This window comes from Myotis brandtii, unplaced genomic scaffold (genome assembly GCF_000412655.1).
Source record: "Myotis brandtii unplaced genomic scaffold, ASM41265v1 scaffold407, whole genome shotgun sequence".
Taxonomy (NCBI): Eukaryota; Metazoa; Chordata; class Mammalia; order Chiroptera; family Vespertilionidae; genus Myotis; species Myotis brandtii.
In genome coordinates, this window is record NW_005365639.1 from 738,898 (window position 1) to 758,823 (window position 19,926).

A 19,926-nucleotide genomic window follows, 5' to 3' on the forward strand; every position below is an offset into this window, starting at 1 on the left:
CCCGGCATCGGCGAGGTGCTGTTCATCACCCAAGCCCAGCGGGACCGGCCCTGCCGCCAGCTGGCAGTTCCTTCGTCTTTAAAGGGGATGTTATTAGCAGTTACGTCTTACAGTTACTCTGGAGATGAATGTGGACCAAGACCTGCAAACACTAGCATGGGCCCGGCATAGCGGGCACCCAGGAAACGCCCGCTCTGCCTGTCACGGGGAGAAAGAGCCCTGAAGGCCTTCCAGGGCCACACACACTTGCTGCTGCTTTTCTTGTTCCCGTCCTATTGTCACATGGTTCCAGCTCTGGGGTGTCCTTAGAGCAACGGAAGATGGCAGCCCTCATTCACCCCATTCACCCCGTGCCAGGCCTCTGTCCACACGGCTCCCCTGGGTCTCCCAGGGGTAACTCAGGCCTTCCGGGGCAAGGTCAGGCCCCGGGCTCTCTGCACTGGTCCATGGCAGGGTGGGTGGGACAGATCCCAGGGCTTGTTGAGGTTTGGGGGTGGGAGGTGATTTTAAGGGGTCACCATGTGGGGCCCCGCTGGGTCCTGCCATGGCGCCGCGTGTCGGTTTCAGAACAACTCCATTGCCGACGAGTACACCGTGGACATCGTGGGCAACCTGCTCTGCCACTTGCCGGCGGCCATCATCCAGCACGGAGTATCCCCCAGGGCCTGGGCCACGGCCCTGCACGGCCTCAGAGCCTGCCCAGAGCTGATCCCCGAGCAGAGGGCTGCGGTGAGGCTGCGGCTGCTGGAGCAGCACGGGTGAGCAGGTCGGGCGCCGCTGCAGGTGGGCCTGGCTGGCAAAGGGGCACGAGCCCGGCCCTCCGGCCCTCAGACAGAGAGTCTCTTGCCTAGGATGAGGACACTTGCATTTATTCTGCCAATTGGTCTTCTTTTGGCCTCAGACTCCCTGTAAAGTGAGAACCATGGTAGCTGCTTTCAGGCCTCACATGGCTGTCCCCACACATCTTGGCATACGGAAAGGGAAAGCGTTGTTGTTATGACATAATAATAATGACAACGGTGATGATATAAATAATCGAGGTATTGTCACTCTCAGTGAGCGAGAATTCCCTGGGAAAACAGAACTGTTTTTTCCCATCTGAAATTTGGTCAGATAGTGGAGTAGGGCCTAGCCATCAGTCAATGGTTAGACAACAAATGTTTTTGAAGAAATGGCTGTATCCCAGGCACTGTACTATTATATAGAGTTAAGAGTATGGAGTTGGGAGCAAGACTCCTTGGGTTAAAATTTTGTTTCTATCATCCACTGCCTGTGTGACCTGGGAAAATTTACCAAATTTCTTTTCACATCTGTAGAATGGGGCAGTGACAGTCCCCATAGGACTGGTGTGATGAGGAACTGAGTTAATGCATACAAAGTATTACAGCAGTGCCCAGCACACAGTACTGAGTATGTGGCAACTGTGCTACTGTTAGAACCAAAGATGTGGCAGTTCATGAGATGGGTGTGGTTCCTGTCCTCACGGAGCTAAGGTCTAGTGGGATTATATATATATATTAGAGGCTGGGTGCACAAATTTTGCACATTGAAAGGAAATTAATTAGAAGAAATATTTTAGAGCCTGGGGAGGGACCACGGGAGGTTGGCTCCAGGGCGTGTCCAGCCCGACTCGCCCAGTCCTTATTGGCCCGACCCCAGCAGCAAAGCTCACTTATCGGTCGGAGGGTCTGCCCCCTGGTGGTCAGTGCACATCATAGTGACTGGTCGAACGGTTGAATGAACGGTCGGATACTTAGCATATTAGGCACACACACACACACACACACACACACACACATATTGTTAATCCTCACCGAGAATATTTTTCCATTGATTTTTGGACAGAATGGAAGGGAGATGGAGAGACCGAGAGAGAGAGACATTGATGTGAGAGAAAGACATCAATTGGTTGCCTCTGCACTCGCTTCCTGACCAGGGTCAAGGATTGAGCCTGCAACCGAAGTAGGTGTCCTTGACTGGAATCGAACCCGGGACTCTTGAGTCCGTGGGCTGGTGCTCTATCCACTGAGCAAACCAGCTAGGGCTGGAATAATACTAGTATTTTTAATCTAAGACAGTGGTTCTCAACCTTCCTAATGCCGCGACCCCTTAATACAGTTCCTCATGTTGTGGCGCCCCTCAATTTCATTGTTACAAATTGAACATAATTAAAGTATAGTGATTAATCACAAAAACAATATGTAATTATATATGTGTTTTCTGATGATCTTAGGCTGCCCTTGTGAAAGGGTCATTCGACCCCAAAGGGGTCACGACCCACAGGTTGAGAACCGCTGATCTAAGAGATAAGGGGGAGCTTTTTGGCCAGGGTTGGCTTGCGTAGGCCTAAGAGAGGGGTTATCGCTACTAACTGGGCAGCCCTCCTAGAAATGCCACCAAATATGGTGTGAGACACTTTACTGTAGACAGTTGTGGTCTCTGTACAAACAACAGTGGATTCTGTATTAGTGCTGTCAGTATCCTGACAACTTCAAGAGGACATTTTGTCTAGTTATAAGGGAAGACTCTTATAGCAATTTAAAGAAACACATAGATCATTACTGTTCTATTGAAGAAGCGGGGGAAGGAAATGACTGAAATTTAATAATTCAATTCAAGCTACAAATGGGAATTTGTTGAGTTCAGAAATTGAATGTAATGGAAAACTGCAGGGATGGACTTCAGGCATGGTTGGATCCAGGAGCTCAAATGGTATCATCAGGAATTTTTCTCCTATCACTCAGCTCTGTGTTCTTGGGTGTGGTTTTATTATCGCCACTGGTGATAGGAGTGGCCTCCAATATCCTTTTTACTACTCCAGATACCAGAAGAAAGAGAGAGAGAGCTTCTTTAGTAGTTCCATCAAAATTCCTAGGGATGGTTCTGATTGGTCAGCCTGCATCACATGCACATTGGCTTGGCCAGGGAAGTGGGCCCATGTGATTGACCGTCTCTCCACACAGGAAGATAGTCTATTTCTGAAAGAAAGGCTGCTGGGGACAAGGACAACAGCACGGCTTCCAATTTATTGCTGATTATCTCTTCTTAGACCCCCTCAGAACTGGACGGCCGAGACGACGAAGGACTTGGGACCCTTCCTAGTACTTTTCTCAGGAGATGAATTAAGCTCTGTTGCCGCAAAGGTACCTCTGTGTTCGCTTGTTCGGAGGCTGGAGGGGTCTGAAGGGGAGAGACAGTGTGGCCCGTCACACTCCCCTGGGTTTGCTGCCAGTTTGTTTTCTGGAACTTGCTCCCTGCCCCAAGGGCTCAGATGTTGGCAGCTCCACCCCAGGACGCTGAGGTGCAGGACGAGGGAGTGCGGCCATCGCTGCCTGAGCTCCGACCCCTCCATGTGCCCTCTCGCGGGCGCGCAGCCTGCCGGCTGTGATTAGCTATCGCTCTGCTCTTTCTACACGCATGCTTGTTCCAGGTCTGCATGCACTGGTGCCATGTGCACACACACGCCAGCCTGTGTGAATGGCGTACACTTACATTATTGAACATTTGTTGAGTTATTACAGAGGTTGAGTGTTGTTTTATATGATCCTTTGTAGAAACCAGGTTAGTTGGGCTGGGGTTAAATTTATGAGAGAAGCTGCTAAGAGGGAAGGAAAACCGGAGCCAGTAAGTCCTGGCGTAGCTTACCCTGCTTCAGTTTGTGTTTACTGCGCTTTAGTATTGTTCTTCCTCATTCACCTTCTCTACCTCACACAGTTTCCTGATATCCTTCAGCAAGCAGCTTCCAAGATGGTCGGGATCTTGCTCCCCAAAGAATTCCTCTGGGCTGTCTTTGAATCTGTTCGGAACAGCAGTGAGAGGGGCCCTGGCGCTGCCCCCAGCCCTGGTGAGTGAACGGGGTGCCTGAGCCCGTGCCATGCACGAGAGTTTCAGCGGAGTCGCTGGCATCAAGAGGCCTCCTCTCTGGGGGACTGGACTGGTGAAATGATTGCAAAGCAACAGGGTGGCAAGAATCCACACACCAACCGACCCCCCTTATGTAGTGACTTGAAGGCACGGCTGCGTCCAGACCCGGCCGTAGTTCCTGGTGGACGCGGGCAACCGCATTTCACTACGGCTGCTTCAGGGCCCCAGGGGCTGAGAGGCTGTTTGCAGTGCTGGGCCAGGCTGGCTGGGTTTGAACCCTGGGTCTGCTGCGTGCTGACTGTGTGATCTGGGTTAGCTTTTTAACTTCCCGGTGCCTCAGTGTTCGTCCTCTGTAAAACGGCACAGTACAAGTTCCTACCGTAGTAAACCTGAGTAAAGCATGTCAAACTCGCGGCCGGCGGGCCGCATGCCTCGTTTATTATGCGGCCTGCGGGCCATGAGTTCGACATGCTTGTGTGAGGACTAATGGGTTTAAACCTCTAACATGTTCCCACGGAGCCTGGCATATAGGACATGCTCAGGGAGTGTTAGGTGTTTTTATTTAAAAAATGTACTTTTATTGATTTCACGTTCAAATGTTTTGGGGGTAGCCAGACAGTAAATGACGCAGTCCTATGTTGAGTGGTGCTAAGTGCCGCGAAGGAAAATAAACCAAGGGAAGGGGTCAGGGAGTATGGGTGGGACTGTCATTTGAAAGGGACGTTTCAGTGAGACCCTGACACTCGAGTAGAGACCTGAGGGGATGTGGGAGGGGCCGTGACATTGGGCTTTAGAGTGTTCCAGGCGGAAGGACGGTGACGGGGAGGGGTGACACCGGCCTGCCCTCGGGGCCTTGGCGAGAGGCCTGAGCCCTGGGCCGCGCCCTGGGGAGGGGCTCCCTCCGGGCGTCCAGCAGAGAGCGGTCCCACCTGATTTATGTTTCCCGGGGAGGCCGCCCCTCCTCGTGCTGTCTCACCCTCCCCTGCCCTGTGAGGTGGGCACAGTGATCGCTCCCATGTTCTCCCCGAGGAAATGGAGGTTTGGAGAGACGAAGAGAGGGGCTCCCTCCGGGCGTCCAGCAGAGAGCGATCCCCCCTCTCACCCTGGGGAGGGGCTCCCTCCGGGCGTCCAGCAGAGAGCGATCCCCCCTCTCACCCTGGGGAGGGGCTCCCTCCGGGCGTCCAGCAGAGAGCGATCCCCCCTCTCACCCTGGGGAGGGGCTCCCTCCGGGCGTCCAGCAGAGAGCGATCCCCCCTCTCACCCTGGGGAGGGGCTCCCTCCGGGCGTCCAGCAGAGAGCGATCCCCCCTCTCACCCTGGGGAGGGGCTCCCTCCGGGCGTCCAGCAGAGAGCGATCCCCCCTCTCACCCTGGGGAGGGGCTCCCTCCGGGCGTCCAGCAGAGAGCGATCCCCCCTCTCACCCTGGGGAGGGGCTCCGGGCCGTCCAGCAGGAGCGATCGGACCTCTCACCCCGGGGAGGAGCTCCGGGCGCCCAGCAGAGAGCGATCGGACCTCTCACCCTGGGGAGGGGCTCCGGGTGCCCAGCAGAGAGCGATCGGACCTCTCACCCTGGGGAGGGGCTCCGGCGTCCAGCAGAGAGCGATCCGACCTCTCACCCTGGGAAGGGGCTCCGGTGTCCAGCAGAGAGCGATCGGACCTCTCACCCCGGGGAGGGGCTCCGGTGTCCAGCAGAGAGCGGTCCCACCTGATTTATGTTTCCCGGGGAGGCCGCCCCTCCTCGTGCTGTCTCACCCTCCCCTGCCCTGTGAGGTGGGCACAGTGATCGCTCCCATGTTCTCCCCGAGGAAATGGAGGTTTGGAGAGACGAAGAGATGCGGCCACAGTCACAGCGTCAGTAAGTGGCAGCTCTTGGGTGTGTCCCCCAATACGGGGGAGTTCACCGCTGTCCTCAGAGCCTCGCAGCCAGAGGTCAGGTTGCAACACTCCTCGTCTGCACACGGGAGGACGCGGCTCAGTGCGTGGTCTGAGCTGCCAGCAGGGCTTCTGGGTGAACTGCCGCTGTGCTTATAGCAGCTGGTGGCTTAGCAGGGTTATGACTTGGCTTCATTTCAGTTAACCTGCGTGTGTGCCGATTCGTTCAACAAATACATGCTGCGCACCTGTCCTGTGCCCGGAATGCAGTGGCGGGACAGCTCTGGTCGCACTGCTGGCCGTTCTGGTCCTCTGGGTCCCCACTCTCCCCCACCCCCCACCTGTTTTCCCTGGGGCGGGGGAGGGCAGCCAGGAGGGTGGGTCTTCTGTCCCCTCCGAGTGGGTTAGGATAACAATGTTTGAGGGCTGCACACAGTGCCCCTGACCTGGTCCAGTTCCACCTCTTGGTTGGAATCCAGCGAATTTGCATTGCAGATGCCCCGAGAGGGGAGTGGCACAGGCGTGGGAAGCGCCGGGTGGGGCTGGTGCTGGCGTCTTGTCAGCATCGGGCGTCCAGGGTTGCTTTTAAGACAAGGAGCGGTGGGTTGTCTCCCTGGTGGGCACCTCTGGGCCACAGTCTCTCATCTCCGTGTTGAGTTTGGTAGCTGGTTTACCAGGCAGGATTTCAGCTGTTCAGAGTGAGATGGTGGTTTCTGCTGCTGCAACAAAGCCACAGCCCACTTCTCCTCCCTGGGACGGAAGGCCTCAGCCCCTCCACGGTTTTTATGGAGGGCAAGTCATCCTCCCGCCCCACTCTTAGGAGTGGTCCTTTCTCATATTCTGAAACCCTTAACTCTGGGTTTTAAACTCAAATGGATGGGTGGTGGCAGGTGGCGTTAATAATAGAAGTGTGTACTGAGTGCTCACTGCCTCCCTGACACCACGTGCTTTGTGGGTGATAACGCGGAGTCCTCACAAGAGTCTGACAGGGTGACTTCCCCTCGTTGTCTGTGGAGGAAGCAGGTACGGAGGGTTAAGTAGCTTTGGGTTTGAATTTGCAACCAGGATCTTCACCAGCAGCTCCTGCTGCCCTCAGGGCAGTTTGCAGTCTAGCTGTGATGCAGCAAAACTACTGGGTGCATGTGGCTGTGCAAAACATTGGCATTTTCATGATTTTGTTACCAGGTAATTAGCGAGAAATGGCAGAAGTGGGGCTCAAACGGTCCCTGTTCCCTGCTGTCAGCTCCTCCATTGCATTGGCTCTCGGGGATGGAGCCGACAGTAGCATTACTCATGTCAGCACAGAAACACTCCATTTCCTGAGCTGCTTCCCCCCCCCTCCCCCGCCCCTGTGTCTCCCCGTCCGTCTCAGGTTGCCATGGAGTTGAGGCTCCCTCTTCCGAGGACATCTTCAAGTTGGCCGAAGCCAATGCCTGCTGGGCCCCCCAGGACCTGCGCTGCCTGGAGGAAGCCACGTTCCTCAGGAGCGTGGAGCTTCTGGGGGCCGTTCGGGGCTTCCTCCGGCCTCAGCTGACCGCCCTAAAGGAGAAGGCGATCCAGGTACAGTCCACCTGGGAGGGATGTTAACAAGGAAAACCCACCACCACGCGCCCAGTGGGTCTGCCACGGAGCGCCGAGCCAGCAAGGAGCGTCACCTGTTTTCTTGTTGCAATTTCACTGCGTGAAGGATCCAGGCCTCCCCTCTGTACCTCAGTTTCCTCCCCAGGCTGAGCAAAGACTGTCCAGTGGGCGCTCTGTGAACCCCATTATGGGGGAACCCATCCTGTGGGTGAACCCCACCTGTAGTGAACCCCATTCGAGGGTGAGCCCCATTCGCGGGTGAGCCCCATCCTGAGGGTGAACCCCATCTGTGTAAACCCCATCTGTGGGTGAACCCATCCTGTGTGTGGTCTGGGCCTGAACAGGATGGTTTCTAGGAGGTGCTCTTTTTCTTCCTCCCCCAGAGCCCCAGCTGAAGAGAACCAGAAGAAGTTTGCCATTTTTATTGTTTCAGCTGTTAGGAGAAAGAGCCCCAGCTGAAGAGAACCAGAAGTTTGCCATTTTTATTGTTTCAGCTGTTAGGAGAGTTGTAGAATATATTACTAGAGGCCCGGTGCACAGCATTCATGCACTGGGGAGGGGGTCCCTCAGCCTGCCTGTGCCCTCTCGCAGTCCAGGACCCCTCAGGGGATGTCCGCCTGCCGGCTTAGGTCCGCTTGCTGCTCCTTAGCACTGCCTCAGAGGCAGGAGAGGCTCCTGCCACTGCTGCTGCGCTCGACAACTGTGAGCCCGGCTTCTGGCTGAGTGGCACTCCCCCTGTGGGAGCGCACTGACCCCCAGGGGGCAGCTCCTGCATTGAGCATCTGCTCCCTGGTGGTCAGTGCACATCATAGCGACCAGTCGTTCCTCCGTTCGGTCGATTTGCATATTAGGGTTTTATTATATAACACCGGTTCTCAACCTGTGGGTCGCGACCCCTTTGGCGGTCGAATGACCCTTTCACAGGGGTTGCCTAAGACCATCCTGCATATCAGATATTTACATTACGATTCATAACAGTAGCAACATTACAGTTATGAAGTAGCAACATAAATAATTTTATGGTTGAGTCACAACATGAGGAACTGTATTTAAAGGGCCAGAAGGTTGAGAACCATTGTTATATAGGATTACAGAAAAGTCAGAAAATAAGAAAGAAGATTAGTCATAATCTCTCAGCTAGAGATAAGCACTGTTAATATTTTGGTATATTCACCTGGAGCTAACTAGATTTCTGTGTATACTAGTATATGTAAAATATATTTACTATTTCATACTAAAAAATAGTATCACACTTACCTACTATTCAATAACATCAGCCCACACCCAACACTATACAATGTGTATTTTCCACATCAGAAATATAAATTTATGTCCGTATTTTAAAAAGCTATATAATATTTTATTTTATGACTGGTTCTTATTTATTTAGCTAATTAGTAGACTTTATTATTTTTTAAAATATATTTCTATTGATTTCAGAGAGGAAGGAAGAGGGAGAGAGAGATAAAAACATCAATGATGAGAAAGAATCATTGACTGGCTGCCTCCTGCACACCAAGTCATGTGCCTTGACCAGGAATCAAACAGTGACCTCCTGGTTCATAGGTTGACACTCAACACCAGCTGAGTGTAATTGGTAGACTTTTAGATTGTTTATATTTTTAATGCCTCAAGGTCCATATTTACACATATTTCTTTGGGTACTTGTCTCATTATTTACTTAGGTTAAATTTCCAGAGATAGAATTTCTGAGTAAAAGAGTATAAATATTTTTAAAACTTTTTTTATATACTAGAGGCCTGGTGCACAAAATTCATGCAGTTGGTGGGGGGGGGGAGGGGTGTCCCTCAGCCTGGCCTGTGCCCTCTCGCAGTCTGGGAGACCTCGGGGGATGTCTGACTGACGGCTTAGGCCTAAGCCGTCAGTTGGACATCCTTAGCGCTGCCGCAGAGGCATGAGAGGCTCCTGCCACCGCCGCTGTGCTTGCCAGCCGTGAGCCCTGCTTATGGCTGAGCGGTGCTCCCCCTGTGGGAGTGCACTGACCAGCACCAATAAATGCTCATTCTTTTTACTCCTTATCAGTATCATCAGCCTACATGGTGTTCTTTGATTGTTATTAATGTACATTTTAAAAAGTTATGACTGAGAGGGAATTTCCCCTCATATGTTTATTTATTCTTTTTTTAAAAAATATATATATATTACTGATTTTTTACAGAGAGGAAGGGATGTGCCCGCAACCAAGGTACATGCCCTTGACCGTAATCGAACCTGGGGCCCTTGCGTCCGCAGGCCGACGCTCTATCCACTGAGCCAAACCAGTCAGGGCTGTTTATTTATTCTTTTAGCAATTTTCTGTTCATATCTTTTGCCTATTTTTAAAACAAATGTAATCATCTTTTTCTTAATGATTCACAAAAAAGTTTATATATTAAAGAGGTTTACCCTATGTCTGTTTTAAATACTGTCAGTGAAGCTCAGTCTAAGCTGGCTTCTTTCCCTCGGAAGGTCTGGGACACGCCTGCTTACTGGAGAGAACACCATGTCGTCTCGCTGGGCCGCATTGCTCTGGCTCTTAACGAGAGTGAGCTGGAGCAGCTGGACCTCCGCTCCATCGACACCGTGGCTTCCCTGAGCCAGCAGTCAGAATGGACCCCCGGACAGGTAGGTAGATGTTGCTGCACAGGACGGTGCCCAACAAACCAAGCCACCCCGTCCAGGCCTGGATCTTTCAAATACTCCATCATCACTGTCATTTTGAATCTGTTTTTATGGAGTTATTTTTCTCCTAATTATGAGCCATGTTTTCTTATATGCAAGCAGAATAATTTTGACTGGCTGGTGGGCACTGTGAGTTTTATAGTTTTGAGTGCTCGATTTAGTTATACTCCTTTGACGAGTACGGGGCTTTGTTCTGCCACACATTTAAATGACCTTAGATCAGTTTGACTTGGGGGCCTTCCTTTTGAAGTTGACTAGGGTAAGTGTAGAGTGACTTTCATTTTGCGGTTAGTTATCCCCATGACTGCGACATGGTTCTGAGAAGAGTGCCTAATACCGCTCTGTGTATTTCAAGACCTCTCTCGTCAGGCTGGTGGGAATGTGGACTCTCTCCAGCTCCATATGAGCCCTGAGAATTGTCCAGCCCACTGCGTTCTGATGCCTCGTCCTGATATTTACGTGGAGTTTTGCTTCCTGCCTGTGTAGATCAGTACTCAGGTGACTTGAGAAGACCTCCCTGCAGATCTCTGGAGTGAGCTGTCTGTGCAGGGCTTTCCTCGCCAATTATAGGTGCCCTGACCTCTCCAAACGAGATCTCCGTATCCTCAACTAAGCTGGACCACTGGGCGTGTTTGGATTCTCTTCCCTGCTCCACGGCCTGGAAATGGCCTTTGGGCAGTGAACAAGGGCAGTTTTAGGGCTCACCTTACTTGCTTTCCTTTTCTTAGGATTATAGTCCAGTGCTGCTTGTTGTCCAACATCTGAAGACAGTCCTTTTATATGATTTGTTCAGTTTTCTTGTTGTTTTTTTTGTTGGAGGGCGAGTCCTGTGTCAGTTAATCCTTCATGTGCTAAAGAAGTTCTCTCCAGAATTTGTTTCAATTGCGAGGGAAGTTAATGTATTGCTAGCGAGGGGGTCTCCGCCGCTGTGTTATCTCATTCTCAGGGTCATCTTTAGCACTAGGCTTACACATGATCTAATTAACAACCCACAAAAACTACCCTTCCTCATCAGTCTTCGAAAAAGTCCAAGCATTGCCCTGGCCGGGTTGGCTCAGTGGATAGAGTGTCAGCCCAGGGACTGAAGGGTCCTGGGTTTGATTCCAGTCAAGGGCACATGCTTAGGCTGTGGGCTCGATCCCCAGTGGGGGGTGTGCAGGAGGCAGCCGATCCATGATTCTCTCTCATCATGACAGGTAGCTATCATGCACACGGATCGCCCCCTACCTGCCCCCCTACTGGCCTGGTTGCTCCCTAACTAACCCCCTGCCAGCCTGGTTGCCTCCAACTGCCCCCCTGCCGGCTAGGGGGCAGATGCTCAACACAGGAGCTGCCATGACACACACTGGCCATTTAAAAATAAACGGCACCATGGACCTGGTACCAACAAACCAACACTCGGCTTCCCCTAAGTGGGACACAGGCCCCGCCACCACCCTGGAGTGACACCTCTCCAAATTGCAGCCAACGCTGCCAAGACCCCATGGTGCAAAATGCGGCCCACAGCCCAGCCCAGCCCGAAACAGTCACTGTGGGCACCGGGTAATGACGTCATGTAGCAACGCCCGGCTTCCTCTCCCTAGCGACTAGCCTCCTTGGAGTTTCTTCAGCCCAGGAATCTAGCTTGCTTTATAGCCAGGTGCAAACATTTTACAATTTAACCAAATGTATATGAAGCATTTTCCTGTGCCTCATATCATTTGATCCTCACAGAAGTCCTGGAGTAGGTAGATAGGAAACTCGGTAGAATCCTATTTTCTTTTCATTAGCTGGAAAATGGAGATTTAGAAAGTTTAGAAACTTGACCCGACTGAAAAGAAGTAAGAAATGGTGGACCTTAAAATGACTTCAGGTTTTCTCACTGCACAGAATATAGTCAAACACTGCTGCAGTTAAATATTTTATCCTTTGTTCTCCCTGCATTATCTACAATAATAATCTACATCATGTTGATATTTACTGCTGTGTTGCTGACAATTACCTGAAAGAGAAGTTGGGTTGCTTCACTGGGCTAGAAAAAGTTTAGCTAAATCAGAAAGCAGGTCTAATTAAGCAAGTTTATATATATATATATATGGCTAAGTTTACTCACACATGAGTGATACATGTAAAGCTCTCACTGGCGCCAATTGCACGTGTGTGTTTCGGTCTGTCATTGTTGATCATGAATTTGGTTGACACGTCTATTATAGAGAAAGGGAAAATAGCGATATTAAAATATTTCTTCTAGTTAATTTCCTTTCAATGTGCACAAATCCATGCATTGGGACACTAGTCCTATATAATAAAAGGGTAATATGCAAATTGTCCCCTCGACTGGGAGTTTGACCAGAGTTCGATCAGGGGGTGGAGCCAGCCCGCCAACAGCCTGCGGCCCCTCCCCCTGGCCGGCCCTGCCCTATTGGCCCCGATCAGGACAGGCTGGCTGAACCCCACTGGTGCACAAATTTGTGCACTGGGCCTCTAGTATATGTAAAAAGAAAAAGTCCCAGCATTGACTCTCTCATGTGACTGCCTCTCCTGACAGCCGCTGTGGTCAGGGGTAGAATATGCCGCTGGCCAGGGTGTGGCTCCATCTCCCCATGTCCAGATGAACTGAGAGTGGGGTGGGTGTATGGTAGGCTTCATCCAGGTCCCCAAAGGTGTCTGGGTCCTGATCCCTAGAACCCGTGAATATGTTAGCTTGTGTGGCAAAGCACTTTGCAGATGTGATTAATTTAAGGACCTTGAGATGGGGAGTTACCCTGGATTGTCCGGTGAGCCCAATGTGATCATAAGTGTTCTCTTAAACGGAGGCAGGAGGGCCGCAGACAGAGGGCGTGATGGTGGAAGCGGAGGACAGAGACCTGAGGTGCGGTGCTGCTGGCTGCGGGGTGGAAGCCAGAGGCAAGGGGAGGACTTCTCTCTAGGCTCCAGGAAGAACGCCCTCCGACCCACTTGAGGACTTAGTAGCCCAGGGACTGTGATAGAATACGTGTGTGTTGTGTTAACCACTGCATTTGTGGTAAGTAGTTAGAGCAGCAAGAGGGAATCAATACTGAGTGCTTTGCCAAAGGCATGGTGTCAACAGAGAGAGAATGGATGCAGGGCAGGCAAACCAAGGCGTGTCCCCCACGCTCAGGACCACGTGCCACGAAAGGCTGAGTGGCCCCACTCAGATAGGACAGGTGTGCGTTGTGTCCGCTGGAGCTGGGTGATGTGGAGGGCCTGGCCACGAGGCTTCCATGAGCGAATACATGTGAAGCACCAAACAACGCCTGGCATAGAGCGTTCAGTCAGAATTAGTTGTTTTCATTGTCAGCATCGTCATCATTACACTTTCTCCTTCTGGCAGTTGAATGGTCTCATTTGCAAGATGAGAAGGTTAGACGCAGCGATCAGGTTCCTTCCACTCTGACATTCTGTAGTTCTGGGGTTCTGCGGCTCGCAAACTGGTTTTGACTGGTTTGAGAAGTGCCATTCCACATTTTGATATCAAAACCTTCCTAGCCACAGTCTGGGAGAAAGCAGAAAAACATACCCAACTTGGGAGCTAGAGTGTCTCTTTCCTTTTGCAGCAATATTCTGACATTCCGTAGTTCTGGGGTTCTGCGGCTCACAAACTGGTTTTGACTGGTTTGAGAAGTGCCATTCCACATTTTGATATCAAAACCTTCCTAGCCACAGTCTGGGAGAAAGCAGAAAAACATACCCAACTTGGGAGCTAGAGTGTCTCTTTCCTTTTGCAGCAATTTTAACTTCCACAGGTCGCAGTGAGATTTGTCCATATGTTTGAAGAAATGTGCAAACCTAATATTTGCTTGTATCATTTGTGCTCAGTTCCTCACCATTCGCTGTCAATCAAACCCTTAAGTGCATGTCCTCGATTAATAGACCAGGCGGAACTGCATTAACAGCGAGTCCAGCTTAAAACCAGCAGCAGGAGAAATAACCTCTTCTAGAAGCTGGCGAATGAACAGAGATCAGAGCTTACAGCTCTGCCTTGTTCAGTGGGTATTATTGCCTAAGAGTATTAGTATTAATTGTGCTGGGATCATTACAGATACCCTGGTCCCGTCATTCAAGTAACTGATTTAGCTCCTCACCGGGCAGGCTGAGCTTGCGTTTTCCAGCTTCCAGTGGCGAGGACGATTTAATACCACATCTTCCAAGTCATTTTATTTCAATTGTATTTTTGCACTTTCATTTTAAAATGGGCATGCCTGATAGTTGGGGGAGCACATATTACTACGAACCAATTAGTGAAACCTGGTTGTGAAGACTCATAAAAAGAGTCTATCTCTACCTTTTCTCCGACCCGACGTCTTCAGGAGGGCAGGCTCTGGGGTCCGCCTGCGAGTGTTATCCTAGGACTATTATTTACTAGCTGTGCAACCTGGGCTCAGTTACTTAATCTCTCTGCACCTCAGTTTCCTCCCCTGTGAAGTAGGGATAATATTCATACTTACTTCATGGAGTGGCTGTGATGAGTAGGTGAGGCGGGGTAGGTGAAGTGCTGGCACACAGTAGGCATTCAGTATTATTAGCTATTATTTTGGGTGCGTGTACATGCCAGTCAAAGACACTGAAGTGTGATTGTGGTGTCACTGAAGTTCCCCAGGGAACTGTGAGCTTGGCAATCATTACAGAAACATGGGAAATCTCCCTGAAGCCAATCCACCACACGGAGGCAGCATCGGATGCCATTTCCCAGGAGTACACATTGCCGACAACTTCTGTAGCTCGCTGTTCAGCTGTCCTTCATTCTCCATTCTCCACTGTGTGCCGGGCATTGTGCTCGGTGCTGGGGATACAATAGTGAACTGGCTGGGTAAGGTGTGTGTCTTTATTGGTTCTACTTGGTGATACAGACAAAAAACCGAGCGATTAAGGTGGAAAATTTAAAAAATTGTGATAAGTGAGAAGGATCAAGTGGACAAAGCACTCATAGAAACAGCAAGGAGGGAGGCTGCTTGAGATGGGAAAGCAACAGCCACATGAACACTGGAATTCCATTGCTACAAGTCACATTTTAAAAAAATATCCCAATCATTGCCAGAACTTTCAACACTGCATGATTCTCCTGGTGGGGGGCGGGGGGGATGGACTGAGGTTAAAGGAACACGGGACGTTCACGGTGTCCCTGTGATCCTCACTCCCATCCAAGAGGTGCTCGTCCTTGGCTGTCTCCTCCCCAGCTTTGCCTTGTGAGCTCTTGTCCTCTTGTATCTTTGCGGCGGCCCCCGCAAGCACTGAGGGCACCAGACCTTCTCACGCAGCTCTTCTCCAGTAGATTGACTCAGATCCTTCCTCAGGGCCAGCGCAGGCAGATCAAATACTATCAGGGCTCATTTCATTACAAGTGGCAGGAAGCCCAACTCAAAGTGGCTTGAGCAAGAAAAGGAATTTATTGATTGCCATAACTGCAAAGTTCAAGTGTAGAGTTCAGATATGGCTGGATCCAGGGACTTCAACACTATTATTAGGATTCTGTCTCCCACCATTTAAAAAGATATTTTTATTGATCTGAGAGGAAGAGGGAGGGAGAGAAAGACAGAAACATCAGTGATGAGAGAAGAACCATTCATTGGCTGCCTCCTGCACGCCCCACACTGGTGACTGAGCCCACAACCCGGGCATGTGCCCTGACCCGAAATCGAACCATGACCTCCTGGCTCATAGGTCGATGCTCAACCACTGAGCCATGCCAGCTGGGCTCCCGCCATTTTGGACCCAGCTTTCCTTTTGGTTGGCTTCATTAGAGGCAGGTTCTTTCCATGTGATGAGTTCTAGTAGAGTCAGGTGTTTTTCCTTCCCAGGTCCAGTCCAGAGTAAAGAAAGCTTTTCTCTCCTAATTATTCCAGCTAAAGACCTGGTAGGCTTTGACTGGATCACACGTCCAATCTAGAACCAATTACTGCAGTCCAGCTAAGAGATGACTTAGCTGGTCAGGAGCAGGCCATGGGATCACCCCTGGAACTCAGAATGCCCCCCAGAAAGGTCATAAACAATGGATGGCCATGGTGTAGAATTTCAAGGACCCTACACATCAGCCCCCTTACAGGAAAGTTCATTGAAGAGATCCCATGTTTTTTCAACACCACAGCATTTGATGTGCTGCTCTCTGGAACTGAAGAGTGAGGGAAACTTATGTAGGACCTTAGAGAAAGAAAGGTTCATTCTGGCTCAGATAGTCAGGAAAGACTTCAAGGATCTGCTCAAAGGCAGATGAGTGTAAGGTTTTGTCAGAAATCTGTGGAAACAGTTATTGGAAAAGTTTGGATTCTGGTGCAGAAGAACTTAAGTGTCCAAGCTTCTGAAGATCATGAGCGACTGAGGCAAAGCCAGGAGGCAGTTCCTTTAATGTTGGTGGAGGCTGCAAGAACTTCTGCCTACAGACACTTCCTTAGACCGGAGCACAGACCCGGAGGCCAGCCGGGTGCAGGGGCGCCATGGCTGGAATGGGCACTGGGTCTGGGAGTGGGTGGGGGATCCACCAGGAGGCTGCTGAGTTATCCCCTTAGGCCTCTTGATCACCCCTGGGTACTTCATCTCCCACCCCTCTTCACTTTTTAGGCTAAATCCATCCTGCAAGGGTTCCTGGAGGACTCAGGCTACCGCATCCAGGACCTGAAAAGCTTCCACTTAGTAGGACTTGGCACAACTCTGTGTGCCATGAATGTCACCGAAATCTCACTTATACAGATCTCAGAATTCAGGTAACCAAGTAAAAGTGTGCAAAATGGCCAAGGATGGGCGGGTGACGTTCCTTCAGCAAGATCCTCTGCTTCTGATGTCTGGCCACCCTTCTGGACACAAACGGGGTGGGGTTAGCTGGGTCCTTTTCTGGTGCTGAGCCGACACCTTTTTTGGCTGGAGAGACTCCCAAGCTCACATGATGTCCCTCCCTCTTAACCAGGTTGGTGGTGGCCAGAATCGGGACCCTGCCCTGCAGCACCCATGTCTTGGCCGAGTTCAAGAGGAAGGCAGAAGTTGTGTTTGGGGATCCCACCAAGTGGTCCAGCTCTGACTTGCAGGAACTCGGAACTATTGCCGGTGAGAGTCAGCTTGAACATCAGTGATGAGAGAAGAACCATTCATTGGCTGCCTCCTGCACGCCCCACACTGGTGACTCTTGCAGGAACTCGGAACTATTGCCGGTGAGAGTCACCTTGACCTTGCCCTTCTCCTTTTCTGACCTTAGACCTGGGGACAGGAACAGAATCCTGGGCTTGTGTAGCGACATCTGTATAGTTCCCATAAAACCTGGATGTCAGCACACGAAGTTGCAGAGGATGGGGTCGCAAGTCTGCCTTTTGAACAAGCTCTCTTGGTGGTTTTGTGCACCCAAAAGTGGTTTAGAAGGTGATGGAATTGACTGCTAAATAGGTTTACACTGGATCTGAGAATGCGCCTTCTGAGTATACATTTCACCGTAAGAGACCAATCAGGGCTAATGTGACCCACGGTGTTTTTCTGAGTTGATTAGGACACGGTTCCCAGAGGGGCTCTCAGGACCTTCTGCAGGAGGGACGCGTACCTCCGCCATGCAGACTGCACCTTCTGCAGCATCATTAATAAAACAAGGTGCGTTCCGCTGTCTTGAAGCAAATCCTGTGGTTCCTTTTTCTCCCCAGCGGGATTAACGAAGGAAGAGCTCCGGGTGCTCGACAAGGATTTGATGCCGTATTTCCAACCATCAGCAATCAGATGCCTTCCTGCTGAGATATTCAAAGTAGGTCCTCCGTTTCTTAAGCTTGACCCCATTTCATATCACACCAGGAAGCAGATGGCGGGCCTTGCGTTCTGCAGGCACCGCTGGCTTCTGCTCAGGGGCCAGAGGCGAGCTGCATGCCACTGATGGACGTGTCAAAAGATCATTTCAGTATTTTTTAAAAGAGTTTTTTCTTAAATGTTTAACTTATGTTTTAATTGTATTTATTTATTTTAAAATATATTTTTTAATTGATTTCAGAGAGGAAGGGAGAGAGAGAGATAGAAACATCAGTGATGAGAGAATCATGGATTGGCTGCCTCCTGCATGCCCCGCACTGGGGATGGAGCCCACTACCCAGGCATGTGCCCCGACTGGGAATGAACCGTGACCTCCTGGTTCATAGGTCGATGCCCAACTGCTGAGCGACACTGGCCGAGCTAGTTGTATTTTTTTTAAAAGTTGTATTCTCTTCATAGCAAATGGCACCGACTTTCTGTTTATAATGACATGACAGGTTCATATTCCCTTATCCCAAACCCCTGGGGACAGGTGTATTTTAGAATTCAGAATTTTCTAGATTTTAGAAAGATCACTTTGACTGTACAGTATGTGACTTCACAGCCCCAGCAGTACCTGGGGAAGCACCAGTAAGCACACGCATTGGTATTTCTGCTGGGAAACTGATATTTCTGGCCAGCCACACTAATTGAGATAGAGACTCTAAATGGCTTCACATGCGTTCAGGTCAGGCTCAGCTGGCAAGTAAGTTCGTGTTAAATTTTAGAAAAAACTTTCCATTTGCAGACTTTCTTGGACTTCAGAGTTGGAGATGGGGGGTTGTGGTCCTGGGTAATATTTCCTTTAAAAATACATTTCAGCAAACACATTTGAATTGATTTAAAGAAACGTGTTTAAAAAGCCGCAGTAGGACAGGTGACACGCTACCATGGAAAACACTAGAGGGTGGAACTGGACCACCTGAGGTGAGGGAAGCAGGTGTGCAGGCAGCGGCCCTTGCTTCCTGCCCAGGCGCTGCTGCGGGGAGTGCGCTGGGACAGTCTGCGCTGGTGGGGACTGGCCTGGCGTTCCTGCTGGGTAAGTGGGAGCACATTCCGCCCCCTCAACTGGATCAGACACACAAAGGAGCTTAGACAAACTCCTGATGCCACATTATTGGTTCATTTCAAGACACAAAGCAGGACCTGAACCATTCCCATGCCCAGGACAGCTCCCAGCAGGGCAGGCTCCTGGCTGCTCCGGGGAGTAGTCCCAGAGGCCATTGAGCCCCCTGCCCACCCCCCCTCACCCCGGGGTCTGCCTGGGCAGGCAGCTTGGTCCTGAATGCTGGCACGTTGCTGAGCGCTTGCTCATGGTCTTGTATGGAGTGCAGTCTGTGGTATTAATTCCAGAAATCCCGACTGACCACCTACATTGGCTAGGCTGCAGGCCCAGCGCACCTGGGCCTGCCCGGGGAAGGGCGAGCACAGTGTCTGCAGGGCCTGGAAGAGAGCCTCCGGGGTGCAGGGGGCCGGGTGGGTGGCGGGGACCTGGGGAGGCTGCTCGTCTCTGGCACAGCAGTGCGGGGTGATGGCGGGGTGACGCGGGCCCAGGTGCTGGTCTTCCTTTCCCTGAAATCTCCGAGAATTAAATGTTGGCAGCCACTTTGAATTTGTTTTGTAAAATACAGTGCAGCAGGCCCAGAGGTTCAATCTGGCCTCTGGGTGGCGAGTCAGCAACATTAGAAAAATAATGTTTGTGATACAGACTGTTAATGGTAGATCAAGGTGGAAGCCGGAGCAGCCACGCTGTGTGTGTGTGTGTGTGTGTGTGTGTGTGTGTGTGTGTGTGTGAGAGAGAGAGAGAGAGAGAGAGAGAGAGAGAGAGCAAGCGATACTGACTTCAGGGGGGTCTCCACTGGAGCTCAACTGCCTTTAACGCCTCCATAGCACCTTTAACCTCCGCTCTCACGGGCCGCACGCCAGCGCCCTGTTGGCCAGGAGGCCTGGCTAGAGTTCTACAACGTTGCATTTGTTTGGCTTATTTTAATGGTTACTGATGGTCAGTCAGTCTGGGTTTGCATTTTTGGAACTTTGCATTTAGAAAATGTTTATTTCGGTAGCGAAAGCGCCTGATTTTAAGGAGAAACTGTAAAGCGGGCACGACCCGGTACCCGAGCGCTGCCCTCCCCCACAGGAGCTCTCCGCCCAGCAGATCGCCGCCCTGGGCCCCGAG

The 19,926-nt window shown here is 51.0% G+C and overlaps 1 protein-coding gene across 1 annotated transcript in view; it reads left to right on the forward strand.

The window, feature by feature from the left end:
- Positions 1-19,926, forward strand: part of OTOA (otoancorin) — a gene marked incomplete at its 3' end in the record, with an annotated part of 56,992 nt that overhangs the window by 36,821 nt on the left and 245 nt on the right. Inside the window, exons 19-27 of the mRNA XM_014545416.1 lie at positions 568-758; positions 3,050-3,143; positions 3,715-3,844; positions 7,108-7,295; positions 9,786-9,941; positions 16,554-16,696; positions 16,897-17,033; positions 17,615-17,712; positions 19,888-19,926. Coding sequence (XP_014400902.1) covers positions 568-758; positions 3,050-3,143; positions 3,715-3,844; positions 7,108-7,295; positions 9,786-9,941; positions 16,554-16,696; positions 16,897-17,033; positions 17,615-17,712; positions 19,888-19,926 — 1,176 coding nt within the window. The remainder of the gene's footprint in view (positions 1-567; positions 759-3,049; positions 3,144-3,714; positions 3,845-7,107; positions 7,296-9,785; positions 9,942-16,553; positions 16,697-16,896; positions 17,034-17,614; positions 17,713-19,887) is intronic.